General features: G+C 37.0%; 1 protein-coding gene across 1 annotated transcript in view; it reads right to left on the reverse strand.

The window, feature by feature from the left end:
• LOC150103058 (uncharacterized) overlaps positions 1–25,567 on the reverse strand; it is a 209,434-nt gene that overhangs the window by 87,666 nt on the left and 96,201 nt on the right. Inside the window, exon 8 of the mRNA XM_090398069.1 lies at positions 6,489–6,586. Within this exon, the coding sequence (XP_090254195.1) occupies positions 6,489–6,586 (98 nt within the window). The remainder of the gene's footprint in view (positions 1–6,488; positions 6,587–25,567) is intronic.

Here is a 25,567-nt window from a genome sequence, read left to right on the forward strand (position 1 = left end):
AGTAGCCCATAATAATAATAATAACTTCAGATCTCTGTGTATTCCTTCTCCTGTGCCTATTTGCAGTGGTTTGTTGCCAAATTATTTTAATTTTTCCACATACCAGCATTACCCAGTCTGGATGTCAGTGTGTTGAGGAACACACTGACATCCAGAGATAAAGAGGTTATTATTCCCCTTTATAAAGCATTGATACTTCCACATTTGGATTACTGTGCTCAGGTCTGGTCACCTGGATTCCTTGGAGATGAGGAGGCTGTGGAGAGGCTTCAGAGAAGAGTGACCAAGTTGGTGAGTGATATAAAAAATGCTCCCTACATTGATAGATTGAGAGCTTGTGGATTGCAGAGATTGGTTGATAGGCGAAGAAGAGGGGATATGATAGAAACATTCAAATTACTAAAAGGTTTTTATAGGATTGATGCAGAGGAAATGTTTCAGCTGTGTGATAGTGATGGAAGAACAAGAGGTCATCTCTGGAAATTAAAGAAGAGTGTGGTTAACAAAGGTGTCAGAACAAGGTTTTTTGCCTGGAGGGTGGTGAATGAGTGGAATTCATTGCCTGACTTAGTTTTGAGCTCTTCGTCTGTAAATGAATTCAAGAAGAGATATGACAGATATTGTTTTGCTAGTTTGGGTCTCCCGCGATGAGTCTACTGACTCCATGGAGATACCCGTAATAATAATAATATCATTTCAGTGCAACCTTTCCCATCTGTACCACCTGCACATTTCTTTCTGTTCTCAAAACGAAAGCAACCAGATTTGTATTTGATAGTCATGATAGGATCATATCAAGGAGCTGTGAAGAGATGAAACTTCATTGCTTTTTGTTAGCCATCATTCTTGAATTCCCAAGAATGATGGCTAAATTATCAGTTCTTATAGTCAAATCCCATCAAAATAATAATTTACTGGAATCTCTTCAATCCAGTGTGTAAGACCATTCACAACATGAATATGATAACCATTACTTTCTGTCTCTCCCTGTCTGCTTGCTGACAGTAATAGGCTATAAAGATTCTCTTGCTGGTACTTCATAACAGAATCTATTCTTATAGTCCTATCTAACTTTGCATCAAAAGGAAATAATTGGATGGCTCCTTTTAATACTACTCCAATATCATTAAGACACAAACTGAGCACAGTAGTGTCTAAGGGCAAAACCTTAGCAGACTCCTCCTTACACTACTTTCTCATAATTGTTTTTTTTATTATTATTATTATTATGTAATACCTCCAGGAGTTTGCATGGTTAGCCTAGTGGCTATGCGCTTCACAACCATATGCCTGGGGAAGGAGTGTCCTAGGTTTGAATCCTGTCGATGACGTGAGGAGCTCAAGGATCTTCCTCAGCCATAGCCAAGTTAGCCGGTCTCGGGCGTGAACAGCAGGGTTTTTTCCAGTTTAGCTGGGGTTTTGCATTCCACAAGCAGGTAAACCAGCTCCCTGAACACACGGATTGCAGTCATGAATTTCATCCTTATGGGATGCAGCAGAGGTGTGGCAAACCAGCTGCATTAATACACCAGTAACCCCTCATTAGGAGGGGAGTCAACCCGTCCTAGGACGGACGAGAGGGATAGGATAGATAGTAACACCTCCAGGGAATAAGACTCATCAACTGTGGTTACCTACTCTACAACTCTCCATCTCCACCACTCCAACAACCACAACTACCTTCATCATCTACATTAATGCCATCTATTGCCGACCACCACCGCTACTTTTTTCACAGACAATCACAAACATCCATGCCCATGGCGAGATTCGAACCTGCAGCCCTTTGGCTCGAGAGCAGATACACTAACTACTCTCAGCTTTTGGAGTGTTTTTGTCTTTGATGGAGGAATGGCGGCAATTTGTTGTACAAACAAAGAAACATAAGCAGCATAATTATCAATATCCATATTATTTTCATCCTTTTGTTTCGATGTCCTTTACTGCCATTTGAATCAGTTTCAGCCCCGACATCACCCAACTTCCCAAACGATAACTAGTAAGTATATGCAATTTTATCATTGTTTTCTATTAAACTATTAAGCTCTTTTAAGGTCGTTTGTTGTAGCGAACAGTTAGGTTCAAAGTTACATTAGATTTAAATGGAAGTTCTCTGTTTTATATCCCCCCCCTGCTGAAAACTTGTATATATATATATATATATATATATATATACAAGCAAGCACGCACTCTCCCAACAATGCAACAAATGAAAGAACAGCTTCAAATACAACTACAACGTTTTAATGCTAATTATGTATAAAGACTGTCTATGATGTTCATAGTCTTTTAACCCTCAATGTTTAGTGTTTTTTCTTTTATAATGTCACCTGAAGAAGGCTGTTACAGGCCGAAACTAGTAGTGTGTTTATATTAAAACCTTTTTAATTAAATCTCGGTTCTAGTCATTCAATTTTTTTCATAAAACTATGTATGTTAACCGAGTCAATGATCATTCTGTCATCCATAACCTTCATGACGAGGCTTCTATTATCAATAATAAAAGAAACTTCAACAAGACACTAAAGAGGATTGGACTAAACATTAACAGGTTGGTCTTCTTAAAACGTTGCAAATTCCATGCTATCTTTCCTAAATTTATATGCTTTAAAGAAAACATAACAACTGAACGTGCGAAGAGAATCTATCATAAAGCTAAATTAGACCTACTGTCTGAAAGAATATCGGATACTAAACGCACTCTCGCTTTTCTTTTCAATAAAAAAAGAACCATAGCTGAAATATTGGAAGAATCTCTAGATAATGAAAGTTGGCATACCTTTAATACATACTGTGAATCACAAGCAGCCAGAATACAATATAATAACAAAGTAAATCTTATAAGAAAATTTGAAACGTTAAAGAGATTACAAAATAATAGGAACTCAAAACCACACATCAATATTGACAAAGTCGTTATCAACAAATCCTCCTATATACTTTCAGATGTAGAACAAAGCATCCTTAGTAAAGGTCTAAACTTCATTCCTTCACCAAAATTAATACCAAAGGAAACACTACTTACAAAAATAGAAAGAGCTGCTTCTTTTCTCCCTCCACAAGATGCAAACCTTCTACGTATTGAATCAATCTTTATTATCAATAACGCAAAACCACCTGCAGACAACATTACTTCAACTGAACGCAAAGCTATTAAAAGTTTAAAAAACAGAGATATAATCATCCTCCCTGCAGATAAAGGAAATGCAACAGTCATCATGAACTCCGAAGATTACAAGAATAAAATGATTGATTTACTACATAATGATACCTACTCAATACTTGAGAGAGATCCAACTCGTGAACTTCAAAATCGTACAAACAACAACTGAATTATCCCGAAACGTCCGTTTATCTCTTCGCTCTCTCCATCCGTTAATTCCTCGCATATATGGTGTTCCTAAAATCCATAAAGAGAACACCCCATTACGCCCAATTGTAGAAGGTATCGATTCTCCTACATACAATCTTTCAAAATACCTTGCCAAATACCTCAAAAGTTTTTCAGGAAAATCACCTTCCTTTATCAAGAACACTACAGAATTTGTTACATACATCAAGGATATTACAGTTGATGAAAATGACATCATGGCTAGCTTGGACATAACTTCTTTGTTCACTAATGTCCCAACAGATGAAGTCCTAACATTACTCAAGGACAAATTATTCAAAAAAATGTTAGCCTTGCTTACACATTGCATCAGGTCCGGTTACTTCAAATTTCAAGATAATATTTACAAACAAAATCATGGACTGGCTATGGGTAATCCTTTATCTCCTGTTCTTGCAAATATTTACTTAGAAGATTTTGAAACCAAGGCTATCTCTTCCTTTATTTTAACACCTAAAGTTTGGAAACGTTATGTGGATGATGTCTTCATTGTTTGGAGCCATGGACATGAATCCCTTATGGTTTTCCTCGAACATCTCAATAGCCGACATCAAAGTATTAAGTTTACTGCTGAGCTTGAAACGGATAATTCCTTGCCTTTTCTTGATGTCAAACTGACTCGCTCTTCTGCTGGTAAACTAAAAATATCGATATATAGAAAACCCACACATACCAACAGATATCTGCACAGTAAATCCCATCATTTCCCTCCTCATAAGCTTGGAATAATTTCCACCTTGGGACATAGAGCCCGTTCTCTTCTTGATGATCCAAATGAACTGCTTACAGAAATAAACCATCTGAAAACTTCTTTCGAAGTTAATGGATATTCCAAGAAAATCATTAACAAATTCCTTCTTAATCCTCCCAGACATCACTCAGAAGAAACAAATAGATTCAAAAGCAATATATCTATTCCTTACATAAGTACTGTTTCACCTAAATTAGCAAAAGTTCTAAAAAAATACAATATCAGAACCTTGTTCACTCCACTTCCAAAGATCCGTTCCTTAATTAGCCACCCAAAACCTTGTCATCATCAACTCAAATACCCTGGCGTATATAAAATATTATGTGACTGCGATATTCCTTATTTTGGGCAGACAGACAAATCTGTCGAAATGCGTATGGAAGAACACATGAGAGACATTACTTACAAGAGACAGTGAGCAAGTGCATTATCAAGTCATATCCTCTTCTCGGCTAATCCTAATGATAATAACCAAAGTCACAAAGTCTGCTGGGAAAAATCTACAAACATCTTCCGTTGCAGTGACGAAATAGAGAGAAAAATTGTGGAATCGAGAGAAATCATCTTCAATCCTGTTCATCTAAATAACAACTTAAGCTACAACCTCCCGGATAGTCATTCAGCTGTAATCATGTACTGGCGTTCACGTGATGCAGCAAGCACGCACTCTCCCAACAATGCAACAAATGAAAGAACAGCTTCAAATACAACTACAACGTTTTAATGCTAATTATGTATAAAGACTGTCTATGATGTTCATAGTCTTTTAACCCTCAATGTTTAGTGTTTTTTCTTTTATAATGTCACCTGAAGAAGGCTGTTACAGGCCGAAACTAGTAGTGTGTTTATATTAAAACCTTTTTAATTAAATCTCGGTTCTAGTCATTCAATTTTTTTCATAAAACTATGTATGTTAACCGAGTCAATGATCATTCTGTCATATATATATATATATCATTTTTTTTTTTTCAATTGCTAAAGCTGTTGAATTTTTCATTTATGTAATAAATGAACAAATATTGAAAAACTAAGTTCAAAATGGTATGGCTACAAATCCTAACTAGTGATCCTGACTAATGATCAAGATCCCTCCCCACATCTTGTTTGATCGTGGTCATTATGCTGACAGTGTACAAATCCTTAACCTTTTCTGTCTACAAGAAACCTACCCACAGCTGTAGGTACATCTATCATGTTGCATACCATTACCTTCCCTTCAACAGTAAAAATTTAGCAAATGGAGCTAGAATATTTTCAAACCATACTAGCTTCTCTGCTAAAATGAATAAATCAATGAAACATTTTTAGCTTCCCCCCCTTTAAAGTTGTGTGTGTCAGTCAGATTAAAAACAAAAATCACACACACACATACACATTATTTGATCCTAGCAGTTGTGTCATGATAGTATAATAGTAGTCTGCTGATGAGACCTCAATAACAGTCAAAACCAGCCTGGATAATGACCCTTCCCATAATGCATAGCATTATACATGTCTGTAAGAATATTTTGAGATACTAAGGCAAGTGATGTGAAGTCATTAGTCCCTATATATGAGTTGCTCAGTTGTGAAGTTACTTCAGGTGCAAACTTTGTTTGCTTACACTTGGATAAAGGATTAAACCAAGAATATAATTTCTTGGCATCTTTAATTTATACTTACCTGTTTCACAGTATTCACAATGCACACTATTCTCAACAACTTATGTATTTCGGTCATATCATCTCTTGTCTTGATTGTTCGTCTTTGGGAAAAATGCAAACAGTGGTAACCAGATGATAGAATATAATACAATAATTGAGATTTTTCCAAATCAAACCTTATAGAACTACACCATCCAAAGCCTTTTACATTTTTTTTGAATATGTTCTGAACATATTAGACATCCTATGTTCAATCATTCAGAATGTTTAGAAAGACTACACATTTCTAATTATTTTATTCTATGATTTTTTTAAATTTAATTACAATTATTCTACATTAATTATTTTTTGCTGACTTTTTTATTTGCACTTCATTCCAAAGTAGCCAGCTGGCCTGGTTAGCCAAGTGGTTAATGTATCTAATCTCCAAACAAGACACTGTGGGTTTGAATCTCACCATGGGCATAAATGTATGTGATTGTCCTACTAATGATTTGTGGAAAGGGCATCTGCGAACCTACTACTTATTCTAGCAGAATGCTTCACTCCCAAAATCCTATGAGGTGCAGGAGTGATCATACAGAGTCTACAGATATCAAACATGAATAACTAACTAACAGAGTAGATACCTTATATTCCATATAATATAAAAATTATAGCTGAGGGTGTTTAATACAATTCAAAAAATCATTCAAACACTTACCAAATAAACAACATCCCTTATATCAAAATGTTTCGAGATCCACTTATAGGCAGTACTGATATTATATGTGCTCATTTCACAAGTTAGCACATTTACAGCTGAAAAGTAAAAAGAAAATGTAAACTTAATCCTATAAGGCACAACACTTATAGTGATACTTACTTTGAATGATTACATTTGCAAATGATTAAGAAATTATTAACAGAAGAACATTGAAAGGAAAATACATGTATGAGGGTGATGTGTAAAAATGGTTTTACTAAAATAAAATGCATGGTACAAAAAACACAATAATCAGATCAATGGCCATATTTTAATTTCACATTTTAATTTCATATAAAGAATCTCTTTTTAGAGATTCTTTATAATCTCTAAACAGAATCTCAAATCTTTTAGAATCTCAAAATATCTCTTTATCAATAGCTATAAGTTTAAACAGTATGATATAATCAGTTAATGATAAGTTAACCAAATTTTAGATATGGATCTAAAATTTAGAGTACTTCTTGTTTCTCATCCATCAGATGACAGGTGGAGTTCCCCTAAGTAAAAATCTTTGCCATCTGGTTCTATCTCTGGCCATTTCTGTCATCTCTTTCTCTATGAAGATCGATAATTGTGATGTTTCTCTTCAGAGACTGTTGCCAAGTTCTTTTTGGTTCTTTTCTCTTGATTGTCTTCCTCCAATTATTCCATTCAAGACTATATTTGGTAATCTTTGAAAGGACATTCTCTGGAGGTGTCCAAACCATCTTAATTGCTGTTTAAGAATTATAGCTATGATATCTTCTCTACAGCTTAATTCATATTCAACTAGCTCTTTTGTTTTGTGTTCTGACCAGTAAGTCTTGTTTATTTTTCATAAGCATTTCATTTTAAATGCTCTGATTTTCTGTATTTCTTTCTGATTGAGGGTCCAAGTCTTGGTTCCATATGTTGCTGTAGGTATAATAATGGTTTTATAGAGGTTTTATAGAGTTTGAGGCTTTTTGAAATGCTGTTATTTTCCTATATTTTGTTTAATTTATTCATATTAGATAATCCTTTGTTAATTCTGCCTTTTACTGTTTCTGTGTTGTCGAGGTTGTGAGTAATGAGACTGCCAAGATATGTAAATTCTCTTGCTATATGAAAATATGGAGATATCTCTTACTATTTTCAATGTTTTAGTTTTCCTTAGATTGATTTTCATTCTAAAAGTTTTGCATTCATCATTTAAAATTTTTATTGTTTTTCTCAATTGTTCTTTAGATTCTGCAAGAATAATAATATCATCTGCATGTTATATATATGTATATATAAACAATAGATATAAGTTAAGCAGTATGATATAATAAGTTAACCAAATTTTAGATAGGGATCTAAAATTTAGAGTACGTATCACTAAAATTGTCAGGAACACAAATTATGGCAATGATTTAGAGGATGCTGACATGTTGAAGTAAGGAGATTCTAGACTGATTGTAAAATTGAAAGATCTTGATTAGGCCACATATGGACTACTGTGCACATATTTGGACACCTAGTATTCAAAAAGATAAAGAGATACTGGAAAGGGTCCTGAGGCAATTGACTAAATTTTTCTGGTCTGTGGAATGTTGAGTATAAAGAAAGGTTGAGACAATACAATTTACAGTCTAGTAGAAAAGAGGAGGGGGGGGGATGATATGATAGAGATGCATAAGTTGGCAAAGGGTTCTTATTAGATTAATGATGAAGAGGTTTACCATAGAACAGTGGAAGATGAGAAGAACAAGAGGTCATACCAGAAGTTGTATAAGAAAGGTGTGAGTAAAAAGTGAGAATCAGGTATTTTGAATGTAGTGGTGAATGATTGGAATCCAGTGCCTGTGAGTGTGGTGTCTGCAGAGAATGTAAATGTATTAAGGAATGGTATGCTGAGCTGTATGTGTGTGACAGAAGGACTTCCCATGATAAGTCTTTGACTTCATGGAGAGCTGAGGATAATAGTCATTATAATAATGGAGGATAGGAAAACAATGAAATAATCTGTATATATATCCAAATAATTAGACCACATCCTCAAAACAAAACTTAAAACCATCTTTACAGTGGAATTAAATTCAATGAATATAAAAATTATTTTTAAAAAAGTGTATGTTTATCATAACAAATGTGGGCCAAGAGCTATGGACGCGATTTGAAGAGCTCCTGATTCAGATAAGTTTTACTAGGAATAATTAAGTATATATGCGTAATTGTTTAAGTAAGAGCGGCTGTAAACGTTGTACGCTACCGATATTATTAATGTGGGGTTTTTTTTCTTGCCTAAACTAAATACGAAATCATTATTATTAGACCTAGTAACCTGCAGAGAAAAAAAAAAAAATGGCAGCGGCATTGTCATTCCATGATTTTAATTTAGATTTCAGTCGTTTCGTTAAGTGTGAGGTCTGTTATATGTATTCTTTCAATTACATAAATAATTTGTGGATGTTTAGTGCAGATGGAAAAAGGGTGTGTGCGAAGTGTGACCTGAACGAGGAATTGATGAATGCGAATATGAAATTGATGACAGAAAGTGCTAGTACCGATTGTGTTGCGAGTGCACGTTTGAAAGAGAAGGATGGTGAGAAAGACAGGCAAAAATTGTTAAAAAATCGGGAAAAAAGAAAGAGAGCGATTTGACAACTGTAATGGATGTTAAAAGGGACAAAAGTGAGGCGGAAAGAAACGAAATTGAGAGAACGAATGAAAGTAGAAATGGCATGATGCAGAAATCGCAAGTAAAAAAAATCGAAAGAATGAATGATAGTGAAAAAAGAATGAATGATGGCGAAAGTTGGACACATGTTGGAACGAAAGTACTGAACCAAAGAAAGATGAATGATGGTAAAAGTGAGAAGAATGATAGTGAAAGTTGGAAGCATGTTAGTCCGAAAGTACGGAAACAAAGAAAGATATGTGAGAAGAATGATAGTGAAAGTTGGACGTATGTTGGACTGAAAGTACGGAAACAAAGAAGGATGAATGAGAGGGAAAGTGAGAAGAGGGGGTCGAGAGTTAGAAAGTTAGAAACATTTAATGATAGAGAGAATGTGTCGCAAGGTTCGGAAGGTGAATTGGATTGGATGAAGCAAGAAATGAAATGGATTCGGAATGAAATTAAGAGAATTCAGGTCAAAACAATTAAAATAAATCGTGATGGCATGAAAGAGTTAACGAAAGATGAGCGAGTGGCGTTGTATGGTGACTCCATGATTAAGGGTGTGCTAGAGGATAAAATGCACAAGGTATGTTTTCCAGGCGGTAAAATGAGTAGAGTGATTGAGGCATTGAATATGAGGCGGGAGCGAGCAAAAGAGTTAATTGTATTAATTGGTACAAATGATTTGAGAGAGAACAAAGAGCATGTCAAAATGAATGTCAGGAGATGCTTGGAAAGATAAAAGAGAATTGTGTTACAGGAAGGGTAATCAGTGTGTTGCCTAGGTATGATTGTGGTGAAATGAGGCGGAGAGCAAGGATTATGAATGATATTCTGGCTGAAATGTGTGAGGAGATGGGAGTCCAGTTTGTTAATGTGTGGAATGAGTATGAGGGACGAAGTGAGCTGTATGAGAGCAATGGGCTGCATTTGAGTGGTTATGGTGTGAGTCGCTTGGAGAGACTGCTGCTGGAAAGTAGAGAAGTGAATAGAAAGAATGAATCAGATCAAGCGGGAAGTGATGTGGAAGAGCAGGAGAGTAAGACAGGAGAGATTGAAGAGGTGGTTATGAATGGGGAAGTGAGTGTGATGAGTATAGAAAATGACAGATATGGTGTGCAAGAGGAGCAGGGAAACGGGGAGGCTCAGGGTGGACATGGGTACACAGCATGAGAAGGATGGATGCTCCAAGAGGAGGTGAGAGCATGTGTAGACAGGAAAGGAATGGGATGACCTGGGATCAAGAGGAAACAGTTGGAATTGGGGAGAGTTCTAGAATGAATGGGCAGAAAGGAAAATGGCCCCAGTCGAGCATGGAGAGATCACATCAAGTGAGTGGTATCGGTGGAACTAGCTGTAGATCCAGAAATGAGCTGTTGTGTTTGTATACAAATGCTAGAAGTATAAGAAACAAGGCAGATGAAATGGTTGCACTAAATGCAACTGTTCACCCAAAGATTGTCGGAATAAGTGAGACATGGGTGGAAGAGGACGACATCCTGACAGGAATAGAGATGGAAGGGTATGATGTGTTTAATGACAATAGAAGGGGTAAAATGGGAGGGGGAGTGCTATTGATGATAGAGAAAGAGTTATGTCCATATAAAGTAGAGATGTAAGAGGGAAATAGGGCCAGTGATTTTGAGGGAGTATGGTGTGAGATAGAGGTGAATGGAATCAAATATTTGGTTGGATGTGGTTACAGATAAGGTAATGTGGATGATGGTGATAATGAAATGTATAATCAAATTAGCCAAGCAAATAAGAAAAGGGTGATCATAATCAGCGACTATAATTATGGCAATATAGACTGGAATAATGAGATAGCAACTAGAAGCAAAGAAAATCAGTTTCTTGAGTTTTTTTGGGATAACTACCTCAGACAGTATGTCACAGAGGGCACACGAGGATTGAGGGTCTTGGATTTGGTCATCTCATCAGAGGATGCAATTATAAATGAGGTGTCAAATCATCCACCAATTGGTGAGAGTGACCATGAGTTGATTACCTGGGTGGTTGCCAGCAGTGTGAGGACCTATGTGAGAAAAGGGTATATGTGGAACTACAGGGTGGGGGGAGTGATTATAAAGAGCCCAGGAGACAGCTTATGGGTGTAGCATGGAATGAGGAGTTAGCTGGAAAAGAGATCAATGCAGCTTAGGGGATTTTCAAAAACTATCTAGTAGATGCAATGTCTAAATGCATTCCAAGGGTGAGAAGGTTAAATAAGGTAGATGTGAGATGGATGAATAAAGAGATTAAGCATGCGATACAGAGAAAAAGGGCATTGTGGAGGCAGCATAACCAATGAAAATAACCAATTCCATGAGGACTACAAAGACCAGGCAAGGCAGATGACTTGGTTGGTGAGGGTAGCTAAAGTGAGGTATGAACAGCAGTAAGCTAATGAAGCCAAAAAGAATCCTAAGGAGTTCTTTCGATATGTAGCCAGCAAAAGAAAGAATGATAATGGAGGATGACATTGATTGAATGAAATGGTATAAAGACAGCTGTTGCAGAATGTGTGGCTGAGAAGATACTTAATAAGCAGTTCACAAAGGTCTTTGAATCATGTGAATGTGACTTCATGGAGAGATTGAAAGCAGTTGATGACAATGAGGAAGAGAGACTGGAGTGTAAGTGAGCAAGAGGTCTATGGGGAGTTGAGCAAACTAGATGTAAATAAGGCTGTGGGATTTCATAATATATCACCGTGTATTCTGAAGGAATGTGCCAGAGAGTTGACACCTGCCTTGACATATTTTTTTAATACGAGTCTTGCACTTGGTCAAGTCCCTAAAGAGTGGAAGGAGGGCAAGATTGTGCCACTTCATAAAGGAGGTGATCGAACTCAAGCAACAAACTATAGGCCTATCTGTGTGTCAGGTGTTGTGGTTAAGTTGTTGGAGAAGCTTGTGAGAACTACGATCCAAAGTTGGGTTGACAACAATGGTATAATCTTTGATGGACAGCATGGATTTGCTAAAGGGAGGTCATGTTTTAGTAATCTACTTACTTATTACAATAAAGTGACTGCTTTCTTGGACAGAGGAGAAGGATACACAGTAATATACTTGGATTTCGCAAAGGCTTTTGATAGAGTACCTCATGATAAATTGACAGTCAAACTAGAGCAGATGGGGTTGGATATTAGATTAGTGCATTGGATTGGAGACTGGCTATCTGATACGTATCAACAAGTTGTGTGTGGGGGTGCAATATCCAGGAAAAGGAAAGTCACTAGTGAAGTGCCTCATGGGTCTGTTTTAGGGCTATTACTATTTAACTTGTATATTAATGATATTGGCGAAAAACTGGATGGAGATATTCAGTTGTTTGCAGATGATGCAAAGTTGGGACTGACCATAAAGAGTAGTGAAGATGTTGTGGCCTTGCAAGAAGACTTGAATAAATTGAGTGCTTGGGCAAGCAAATGAGGATGTGAGTTCAATGTTGCAAAATGTAAGGTTTTAAAATTTGGAAAACAAAGATGAGATGCAGAATTTCTGCTTGGTGAGAATATATTGTTGGAAGTAGAGGAAATAAGAGATCTGGGGGTGATAGTGGATAAGGATCTAAAATTTAGGGGACACATCACCAAAATTGTGAAGACAACACAAAGACTTCTGGGAATGATGATGAGAACACTGACGTGTAGAAGTAGGGAGATTCTTGTTCCATTGTATAAGGCTTTGATTAGGCCACACATGGATTATTGTGCCCAGATTTGGTCACCTGGTTTTCATAAGGATGAAGAGATGTTGGAAAGGGTCCAAAGGCGACTGACTAAGGTAGTTTCTGACCTCTGGAATGTCGAGTATAGGAAAAATTTAAAAGATGTAATTTGCAGAGTCTAGTGGAGAGAAGGAAGAGGGGAGATATGATAGAGACCTACAAGTTGGCAAGGGGTTGTTATAGGATCAATGGTGGAGAAGTTCTACAGAGAATAGTCGGAGATCAGGGGGAGAACCAGAGGTCATCCCTGGAAACTGTATAAAGAGGGTGTGAGTAGGGGAGTGAGAGGCAGGTTTTTTGCGTGCAGAGTTGTGAGTGATTGGAAAGCCTTGCCTGAACGTGTGGTGTCTGCAAGTAGTTTGAATGTGTTTAAGACACAGTATGGTGAGATGTGTGTGAGATAAAAGGACCTCCTAGATGAGTCTTTGACTCCATGAGGTCTTGTTTAATAATAATAATAATAATAATAATAATAATAATAATAATAATAATAAATCGTAAACTCAAGACCATGAATTGGATAATCACTACAGAGTCATTTAGTGGAGTATAAAATCACTAATGGGACACTCACAACCACCTCTGCCAATCCACTCATTCATCACTAAGTAAAGAACCCAGTCAGCACACCCTTACTAACCACACCCTTAGACAGCTTCCAAGTGTGACCCCTTGCAGAAACTTATCAGTTTAGTAACTGATAAGTTTCTGCCTATTAATTTACCAAACTCTGCAACCTCCAAATCCACAATCTAACCCCATAGATTGTGGACTGTGGAGCATTCTACAGACCTATCACCAGCTTGGTCACTTGTCTCTGAATCCTCTCCACCATCTCCTAATCTCCAAGAAACCCAGGTGATGGGTTTATGTGGACTTATAGTCAACATGTGACCAAATCATAGTCTTATAAAGAGGGATAATAACCTCCCTCATTAACTTTACTTGTCAATGTGTTCTTCAACATCCAAGTAATTATCTGAGATATTTTTACAACTCTTGTTATATGTCCTCTGAATATCAAATCTCTATCCACCACTCCCAGATTCCTAGCTTCATCAATTTCCTGTAATCAGTATGATACAAAGCATGTAATCTTTTCATCCCAAAGTGCATTTTACAACATTACAACATTAAATTACCTTGTATTTTACAACATTAAACTGACAACCATTGTCCTCTGTCCATATTGCCAATTAATTTAAATCATCCTGCAAGATATATTACCTTTATTAAGTGTTTCCCCTCCCCAGTTTTACATCATCAGCAAACAACTAAATGTTTCCCCTCAAATCTTCCACTATATCATTAATGTAAATTAAACAGTAGTGGTCCTAGTAGATAGCCATGGGACACTCCCAAAGTCACCCTCATTTGCTTTGATTCCACTCCACCATACACCATCCGCTGATGTCTGTCTATCAGCCATTCCCTATCCATGCTAACAAACTCATATCCATTCCCATTGATCCCAATTTATGTAATAATTTTCCATGCAATATTCTGTCAAATACCTTCGTGAAGTCAAACAGTATCATAGTGTAGTAGCCATTTCCTTTATCCAAATCTTCTGTCACCTTATTATAAAATGTGAATAAATTACAAAGGAAGGACCTCTTCTTTCACAGAGCCATGCTTCCCCTTATAAAACATCATATTCCTATCCACCCATTCATGAATTTTACTTTTCCAATACTTTAAACCACCTGCAGAGATATAAATTGGCTGCAATTTGCAACTTCTATCTTCTAACCACCTGTATGTAATGGGACTATCTTACCCTCTTTCTACTCACTCCTTTGGAACCTTGCCAGAGCTGAGACTTAGATTAAACAACTTCATCAAAAGCACTTCTAGTTCATTTGCATATTCTCATGGCACATAAGCTGACATACCATCCAGGCCCGCTGCTGAATTCACATTGATATTTTTCAATATACTAAGTACATCCAATTCTCCTACCTCAATTCTCACATCAGTTTTTGTCACATCAGTAACTGCAAAGTCACCACATGGGTGTATACCCTTGCAAAATGATCACTTAGTAACTGAACTATTTCTTCTGTTTGCATCAACTTTCCTGCCATCAGCACTGATAAAGTTATCTTGCCATAATCATTCCTTTCTCTTACTTGGTATGCAGCCAAAAAACTTATTTTGGATTTAGTTTGACCTCCTTAGTTAATTTGCTTTCAAAATCTGATTTAGACTTCCTTACTTGTGCTTTATACTGCTCATGAGCATGCTGTTCACCTTTTTTGTTTATATGCCTTCCACAAGTTTTTTTTTTTCAGCTCCTGCTTTATATTGCTACTCATCCACTTAATCCTGCTTACTTAATTTGATAATTATTGTAGGTACTGTGAAATATATCTCTTATATCTATATGGTACATACCCCCATAATAACTTGTATGCTTTTATGTTCTCTCCTTCATTATCTAAGCTTTGAAGTACATACACCTTTCCTCAATCTGTTCTTTCCTAAAAAACATGAATACTGAACAACAACTGCAGGTCAGCATCCATTTGCTGTCCAACTTCAAATCTATTATACTAATGTCCTGTATTTTAAATCTACTCTACACTGCCAAAAACTCTTCCTCCTCCTCTTCTATTCTATCTACCTCTGTTCTTTGGAGAAGCCTCCCTCAGAATTTTTTTCCCAAAGATCAATACTTCAGCTGTTCAAGAACATATTTACAGATTCCTCCTTTTCCTGATAGTACTGAAGTGCTACAATTTTTGAGATTTTATATTCTTTCATGTGTGTGTTTCAGAAATTTGAAAGTCTCAGTCATATCACTCCTCTTTTCCTGTTTGCTTGTATCTGCAGCATACAAATTCTTAATCTGTATTCATAATCAGTATTCCACAATCCTGATATCATTTTTGACACTCTCCTTCACTATCTTCACTCGATCAGAATCACAATAAAAACCTGGAGACCAGACATACACGAAATAGTCCAAGTGAGGTCTTATCAAGGCCTTATAAAGAGGCAAAATGACTTGCTTATCTTTACACATAAAGGTTTGTTTCAGCATTGCAATTATTTTCTGAGTTGTATTTACAATCATTGCTATACTGATCCTTGAATTTCAACTTCCCATATACTAAAACTCCAAGATCCCTGGCTGATCAGTTCCTTCTAGCATAATCCCAAATATAATGTGACATTGGATATCTAATCACACCAAAGAGCATGGCCTTACATTTATTAACATTGAAATGATATCCATTCTCGCATGCCACAATTTCAGCTTATTCAAAGCATTCAACCAGTACTGCACATCACCAGCACTCCTGATTATGCTGCCTATCTTTGCATTCTCAGCAAATAGCTGTATGTCACATTTCAAATCCTTCCCAATTTACAGACTGAATAACAATGTACCAAGGATTGATTCGTAAGGCACACTACTAGTTTCCTTGAATCTTGCAGATTAACATCCCCCTATATATAACTTTTTGATCCTGTGCCTATAGTTATTCATCCAATTCCATATTCTACATTTTTTGCAACATCCATACTGTATTCTGTCAAAAGACTTAGCAAAATCCAAAAATATCATGGTGTATCCATTTTCCTTGTCAAACTCAATGGTAATATTATTATAGAATGTGAGCAAGTTGCTAAAACATCACCTTTCCTTAGTAAACTCATGCTGTTCATTGCAAAGTAGAGATTCTCTGTTGACACATTTCTGAATGTGAGTTCTAACTAATCAGTTAGATTTAGAGCTCTAACTAAGAAGAGTTTCTTTTCACACTCAGACTTGGCTTTCTGTGCAACACTAGTGACTCGTCTGGCCTTCTGCTTATAATTATCATAGCTGACATCATCCATATGAACACAGTAGTTCTTCCACATCCTTTTTGTCTTCACCGAAATCTTCACCACCACTCCTGAGATTACAATTGGTTGATAGTTGGATACATCAGTATTTGCACCACACTTTCTCAATGGGATTACCATACATACTTTACATTCTTGGGGAATCTTCCCTGATCCTAGACTCAAATTATATAGCCTGGTCAAAGGAATAGCCAGTTCAGCTGAACGCACTTATGCACCCATGCTGATATTCCGTCAGTCCCTATTGCTGAATTGTTATTCAGTTTGTGCAACAGCTGTAATACCTTTATACACCAAAATTTCTTCATTCAGTGAAGAGATAGCAGTGAACTCAATGTTGCATATACCAGGTTGATAGCTTTTAGCAAAATGGGCACTCATTAGTTACAATCTCTTCTGCATCAATCACCCGCATACCATCTGCATTCATTAGAGTTATTCTTTCTTTTACTTGCAGCATAACGATAGAATGTTTTCGGGTTGTCTGTAACTTGCAGTACCAGTTTCTTTTCACACTCAGACTTGGTTTTCTGTGCAACACCTGTGACTCTTCTGAAATGTGTCACAAGTGCCACATTTCAGAATGTGGCACTTGTGACACATTCTGATATCACATCATTTAAGCGTTTTTTAAATGCTTCCCATGCACTGTCAATATACTTTCCATCCAGCAATCAATACCATTGCACTGAACTCTTTATGCTCCTCAGTTGGTCAATATTTTCTGCTTTGTAATTCAGCAGGTAACCTACTAGAGTATTTTCAACCTTTCGTCATGAGTGGGGTGGGAAAGAGAGAAATACAATGAATAATATACCAGTGTAAAGAAAATTACTCATAAGAAATTAGTTGTAAATAATGAAATGAAATAATGCTGAAATGAAAAAAAAATGAAATGAAAAAATGCCGGCTGGTTTGCAAAGTGGTTAGCATGTCCACTCTCCAGCCGGCTGCAGGTATGAATCCCACTGTGGCAATGGATGTTTGTGACAGTCTATGAAAATACGATGGCATTGGTGCAGATGGTGTGGTTTGCAGTAGTTGGTGAGTGGCAGAGACAGAAAGTTGTAGAATAGATACCCTTCCTCAATAAGTCTTTGGACTCCTTGGAAATGTCAGGTAATAATAATAATGCAATAAGCTATATTTCAGAAAAGGAATGATGACACTGATGGTAAAAGTGAAATTTAGCAAAGATATGTACTACAGAAAAGAATGGAAATGTAAGACAAGTTCTTTATTTATTATTCAGAAAAGTAGATAATTCTAAATATATTATTATTATTATTATTATTACACCCCCATGGAGCCAACAGACTCATCATGGGAAGTTCATTCAACTGACAACATATTTGTCATGTAGAATCTTAAAATCCTTAACACTCCTTGCATTAACAACACATTCTGGTAATGAGTTCCATTCGCTGATAATTCTCCATGTAAAAAATCAACTACTCACAATCCTCTTCACCACACTTTTACATAACTTCCAGGAATGACCTCTGGTTCTTCCCCTCTCACCTTCTACTCTTTTCATAATACCTTCTGCATTAATCTGATAAAATCCTCTCACTAACTTAAAGGTCTCTATTATACGACCTCTCTTCCACCCATCCACCAAACTCTGCAATCCACATTTCTTCAACTTCTCTCCATAGCCAGCATTCCAAATTCCTCATATATTGTCTTAGTCACTCATCTCTGGACCCTCTCCAATGTCTCCAAATTACACTGATAACCAGGTGACTAGATCTGAGCACAACAAGTGTGGTCTGACCAGTGCCTTATACAGTGGGACAACCACTTCGTTACCTTACATGTTACAGTACTTCTCATAGCAGCACTATGATATGCAGCCTTTGCAACACTAGCAATATAACCTCTAAACGTCCGTCTACTGTCAACTATCACTTCCAAATCTCTACTATCATCCACATCCTGCAGTACAGAACCATCAATATAGTACACAGCCTTATATTTCTGCACTCCAAAATGCAACACCTTGCACTTATTGATATTAAAACTACAACCTCACTCTTTTGTCCAAGTAAAAAGTCTATGCAAATATTCCTGAAGGGATTTAACATCAGCAGTGCTACTTATAATTCCTGCCAACTTTGCATCAACAGCAAACAACTGAAGATCTCCAGTAAGTCCACATGTTATATCATTTATGAACAACATAAACATCAAGGGGGCCCAAGAACAAAACCGTGGATCATGCCACTGGTTACCATACTTTTTTTTTTGACACACTGCTCCATCATACACTAACCTGCTGAATCGTTCAGAGAGCCAATCTGTGATCCACCTAACCAATATATTATCTATTCTCATTCTCTGCAGCTTGTACACCAACTTATCGTGTTGTAATCTATCAAATGGTTTTGAAAAGTCTAAGAATATCACTATATATGATTCTCCCTTATCTAACACTTATCATAAAAATGCAAGTAAATTACTGAAACAGGACCTACCCTTAACAAATCCATGCTGACCATCATAAAGAATGCAATGTCCATCAATCTAATTCTGTATTCTATTCCTTATCAATCTCTCCAACACCTTGACCACAACCACAGTTATACAGACTGGTCTATAGTGGAAGACTTCTGTCTTAGAACCAAGCTTGTGAAGTGGTACTATTTTGCCTTCTTTGCCTTAGGACCCTATCCATGCATTTCTTTCACTTCCAATTCTCCTAATACTTGCGTCTCTTCTATATATTGCACCAGATCATTTACACATATGATATACTATGATAAAGTGGTCATACAATAATTCCACTGCATCCTTTGCAGCTGTTAGTCTGCTGCCATGACTATCCACCAATGTTAATCTGCCATAATTATTCTTCCTCTTGCTTGCCATGTAGCAGAAAAATTCCCTTGAATTAACCTTGGCCTGACCAGCCAATCTCATCTCACACTGCATACCAATCAGTATGAGAGGATCTCATACCATGCTCATCACCATTCTAGCCTGCAGTTTATACTCTTCATGGATCTGATCATCACCAAGTGCCTTGTACCTCTTCCACAACAGTTTCTTTTCCAACACAGCTTGCTTGATTTCACTGTTCATCTATTTCACTCCTACTTTATTTACTTGCTTAACTCTTGGTATGCAGTTATACATTATTTTTTCAGATACTGCCTTGTGACTTTCCATGCATTGTCAACACTTTTGACCACTCAGCTCATCTACTCAACGTACTGATGCTAAATGTCTACAGAGCTTCCTATAATAACCTGCTTTATACTTCCACACATATCCATTTTTGTCAGTGACCTTTTCTTGTTTCTTCACTTCCAGTACAAGTACCTCATAATCATTCTCACCAATTGGTGGCAGTGTCAACACTTCATTAACAACTACATCTTGTGAAGTTATCACCAAATCCGAAATATTAAAGTTGCTTCAATTAAACTCTAGTTGCTTCAATTAAACTCTAGTTACTTCAATCACATGCTGCTTAAGATACTTATTTCTCAGAATTTCCACAAACTCGCTCTCCTTGTTCCCATATGCTATCTCCTCCTTCCGGTCTATATTCTTGTAATTAAAGTATTGTATCAGGATCACCTTCTTTTTACATGCTCAAGTAATTTCCCTAAACATTTCGCCATCAGTATTCTCTGCATTCCTTTCCCTCTACCAGCATCCTATCAGATATACTAACCTGTTTATTTTAACTTCGCACCACACAGAATAAAATTCTGTGCATGCACTATCAACTTCCACACTTTGCAGACACAATTCCTCTGTAATCATTAACAGCACTCCCCTACCTCTTTTCACATCTCCATCCTTCAGGAAAATTATATATCCTTCTAATTCTATTCCCAGCATCACATCCTTCTCAGACAACCAAGTTTCACTTGTTCCAATTATTTTTGATCATACCATCTCAATCAATGCAACAACCTTAGCTCTCTTGTTTCAAATACTCCTTACATTTGTGTATAAACATAACAATCCCTGTGTTTGAGGCCATTCTACCAGCACCAACATTCTCTATTCTAGCTGCTATATTACACCTCTCTCTGTCACTGTTCGATCTGATCACACCTGTTTCCCTGATTCTGACTGTGATTTCCATTCGTACCTGTGTCATCCTCACCTTTATGCATTCCATCTTCTTGTGCTGCTACAACTACATCTTCAACCTCACATCTATCTTCCTACTGCCATACGATCTGTTGATTTGTGCTATCCTGTTTCATAGGTAGACTCTGATCATTTGCTACATTAACTTCTTAACTCTGTGCCTTCTCAGAAAACAATAGCCTTTCTAAATGCCTAACACCAAACCTATTCAAATGTAATCCATCAGCATTATACCATTCCAACTTCCCTTCAAATTCACTCCACAGATTTATAAATTGAAACCCCTTTGCCTCCCAAAACTCAGCCATCTTACTATTCATAATCCACCAATTAAATTACAAGGTAGGTGATTATGAAGAGCTCAGAAGACAGTTTGCAGGTGTAGCATGGAATGCAGAGTTAGCTGGAAAAGAGATCAATGCAACTTGGGGGGATTTTCAAAAACTATCTAGTAGATGCAATGTCTAAATGTATTCCAAGGGTGAGAAGGTTAAATAAGGTAGGTGTGAAATGAATGAATGAAGAGATTAAGCTTAAGCATGCGATACAGAGAAAAAGGGCATTATGGAGGCAGCATAAGAGAAGTGAAAATAACCAATTCTATGAGGACTACAAAGACCAAGCAAGGCGAGTCACTTGGTTGCTGAGGGCAGCTAAAAAGAGATATGAACAGCAGTTAGCTAATGAAGTCAAAGAGAATCCTAAGGAGTTCTTTCGATATATAGCCAGAAAAGAAAGAATGATTATGGAAGGATGACATTGATTGGAGAAAATGGTATAAAGACAGCTGTTGCAGAATGTGTGGTGGAGATACTTAATGAGCAGTTCATAAAGATCTTTCAATCTTGTGAATGTGACTTTATGGAGAGATTGAGAGCAGTTGATGATGGGGTGGTGAGACTGACTGTAAGTGACCAAGAGGTGTTTGAGGAGTTGAGTAAACTAGATGTAAATAAGGCTGTGGGACTTGATAATATATCACCGCATATTCTGAAGGAATGTGCCAGAGAGTTGACACCTGCCTTGACATATTTTTTTAATATGAATCTTGCACTTGGTCAAGTTCCTAAAGAGTGGAAGGAGGGCAAGATTGTGCCACTTCATTAAGGAGGTGATCAAACTCAAGCATCAAACTATAGGCCTATCTGTGTGTCAGGTGTTGTGGTTAAGTTGTTGGGGAAGCTTGTGAGAACTAGGATCCAGAGTTGGGTTGACAACAATGGTATTATCTTGGATGGACAGCATGGATTTGCTAAAGGGAAGTCATGTTTTAGTAATCTACTTACTTATTACAATAAAGTGACTGCTTTCTTGGACAGAGGAGAAGGATACACAGTAATATACTTGGATTTTGCAAAGGCTTTTGATAGAGTACCTCATGATAAGTTGACAGTCAAACTAGAGCAGATGGAGTTGGATATTAGATTAGTGCATTGGATTGGAGACTGGCTATCTGATAGGTATCAACAAGTTGTGTATGGGGATGCGATATCCAGGAAAAGAAAAGTCACTAGTGGAGTGCCTCAGGTGTCAGTTTTAGGGCCATTACTATTTAACTTGTATATTAATGATATTGGCAAAGATTTGGATGGAGATATTCAGTTGTTTGCAGATGATGCAAAGTTGGGACGAACCATAAAGAATAGTGAAGATGTTGTGGCCTTGCAAGAAGACTTGAATAAATTGAGTGATTCGGCACAGAAATGGGGATGTGAATTCAATGTTGCAAAATGTAAGGTTTTAAAATTTGGGAAACAAAAATGGGATGCTGAATTTATGCTTGGTGAGGATATACTGTCGGAGGTGGAGTAAATAAGAAATCTGGGGGTGATAGTGGATAAGGATTTGAAATTTAGGGGACACATAGCAAAAATTGTGAAGACAACAAAAAGGCTTCTGGGAATAATGCAGAGGACACTGACTTGTAGAAGTAGGGAAATTCTTGTTCTATTGTAAAAGGCTTTGATTAGGCCACACATGAACTATTGTGCCCATATTTAGTCACCTGGTTTTCAGAAGGATGAAGAGATGTTAGAGAGGATCTAGAATTGACTGACTAAGATAGTCTCTAACCTCTGGAATGTCGAGTATGAGGAAAGATTGAGAAGATGCAACTTGCAGAGTCTGGTGGATAGGAGGAAGAGGGGGAGATATGATAGAGACCTACAAGTTAGTAAGGGGTTGTTATAGGATCAATGCTGGAGAGGTTCTAGAGAAAATAGTAGGAGATCAGGGGGAGAACCAGAGGTGATCCCTGAAAGCTGTTTAAGGAGGGTGTGAGTAGAGGAGTGAGAAGTAGGTTTTTTGCATGCAGAGTTGTGAATGATTGAAATGCCTTGCCTGAGAGTGTGGTGTCTGTAGAGAATTTGAGTGTGTTTAAAGCACGGTATGATGAGCTGTGTGTATGATAAAAGGACCTCCTAGATGAGTCTTTGACTCCATGGGGTCTTGGGTAATAATAATAATAATAATAATAATAATAATAATAATAATAATAATAATAATAATAATAATCTCTACTCCCCTTCTCAATTCACTCTTATCATATCTGGTCAATACACCTATGACTTTCCCAACAACACTGTTCTTCTTTACCTGCTGCAACAACTTCTTCAAGTTTCTATCAATATTTTTTTCTCAACTAAGTCATTTGTGTCCATAACTACTACTGATTTTGATGCCCGGAATTTCCTTTTCTGTTATAATAATGTATCACACTGATATACAACTATCCTTTGACTCTTTCTTTATAACATCCTCCTTCTCCTTATCATCAGCCAATCTCTCCTTTACTTGTTTAATATCCTCTTCCAAATGTTTCATTTCACTTTTTATTTTCACTATCTCCTGTCGAAGCTCTTTTACTATGGTCCCGATGTTTGCTCCCGTTTCTAATCTCTTTAATCTATCCAGACACTTTTTACATACGTTAACACTTCTCATTTACCAATTCCAGAACAGCACAACATGAAAACATCCAAAGAAAAAACAAAAATAATGGCTTTTAAAGGAGAAAAACTGAGTAAGAAGTAAAACAGCTACTATAGATGATAAAATATTAGAACAAGTTAATACTTGCAGATACCTAGGATGTGCCTCGCAATATGAAGATGAAAAAAGAACCAGACATTAAAATATCAAATATTGTTAAAGTAAACGGTACAACAAATTTTATGTCGTTTCCTAGTAATAAAATATCTTAAAATAAAACACTAAAATCCATTGTTGTATCATACTAAAAAATGGCAGTGAAATTGTATCCAGAAAAGTGGAAGTTTGGATGTTGAAAATGGTAGTACATGTGAAGATTTTGAATCTATCCATCCAATTCCACAGCTGTATTCACATTAAGGTTCTGTAATATGCTATGCACATCCATTTCATTTATCTCAGTTCCAGTATATGCCTTTGGCTTTCTCATTCCTGCAATATCACATCTGGATGATATACTCTTGCAAAGTGTTCACTTAGTAATTTTACTTTTTCGACTGATTCAGTTACCTCCCTACCATCAGCATTCCTTAAAATCATTCTGTCATATACATTCTTTCTTTTACTCGAAGCATATCGGAAGAACTGTTTGGGATTCTCTTTACCTGCATTGCTATCTTCCTTTAAGTCTGCTTTTGCCTTTCTTACCACACTAGTTACCCTTCTGGCCTGTGCCTTGTACTGTTCACCTGCCTGCAGGTCACCTTTCTCCTTAAATTCTCCCTACAATTGTTTCTTTTTTTGCTGCTCCAGCTTGATGATGATGATATTCATCCATTTAACCTGTAATATGCTATATTGCTGAATGCTATATGCTGAATCCTGGGTACCAAATCTGAAAACAAATTTGGTCCCCAGAATTTGAAGGGGATAAATTAACAGTGAAAAGGGTAGAGAGGCAGATGTTTCAGGACTGTGCAATGTTAGTTATGAGGATTGGCTAAGGGAATGTGGACTGCAGAGTTTGATAGATAGAAGAAGGAGAGGTGATATAATTCAGACTTTTAAACTGTTGGGAGGTAGTTACAGGGTGGACAATGGGGAGTTCTTTTGCTTGGTGGAACAGTGGGAAGGAGCGATAACAAGGGCCATCCCTGGAAGTTACGAAAGGAAGCTGTGAACAAGAGGGTGAGGAGTGGTTTCTTTGTATGGAGGGTGGTGGAACTGTGGAATGCACTGCCTGATAGAGTGGTGAGAGCAAGAACGGCCAATGAGTTCAAGGAGTAGTATGATAGACTTTGTGTTTCCTAGTAAGGCCCTCCAACGATGAGTCTTTTGACTCCATGGAGGCTTGAATAATAATAATAATTAACTCCCACTTGATTTACTCTCCTGACTCTTGGTATGCAGTTTGCCATTACCTCTCTCAAACACTCCTTGACCACTTCTCATGCAATCAACATCCAGCCCTTGCAGTTTTATGTGCCATGGCACCAATCTAAGCAATCTCCTAAGCTTGTCATATTTACCAGCCCTCTAATTCCACATATACCCCCATCTTAACTGAAAATTTCACACATTTAGCCAACTCCCAGGTCAAGACCATATGTTCACTCTCACCCATTGCTGGCAATGTGGTCATATTTGTTGCAGACAAATTCTCAGATGCAATTACTAGATCAAGAACTCTCGAACCCCTAGTATATTCTATGATATGCTGTCCCAGTAATTATCCCTTAATAACTGTATAAAATCCATTTCCTTCCTCCCATTTGTC

The sequence above is a fragment of the Typopeltis vanoorti genome, chromosome 9 (genome assembly GCF_054136105.1).
Source record: "Typopeltis vanoorti isolate ZY-2024b chromosome 9, IOZ_Tvanoo_1.0, whole genome shotgun sequence".
Lineage (NCBI taxonomy): Eukaryota > Metazoa > Arthropoda > Arachnida > Uropygi > Thelyphonidae > Typopeltis > Typopeltis vanoorti.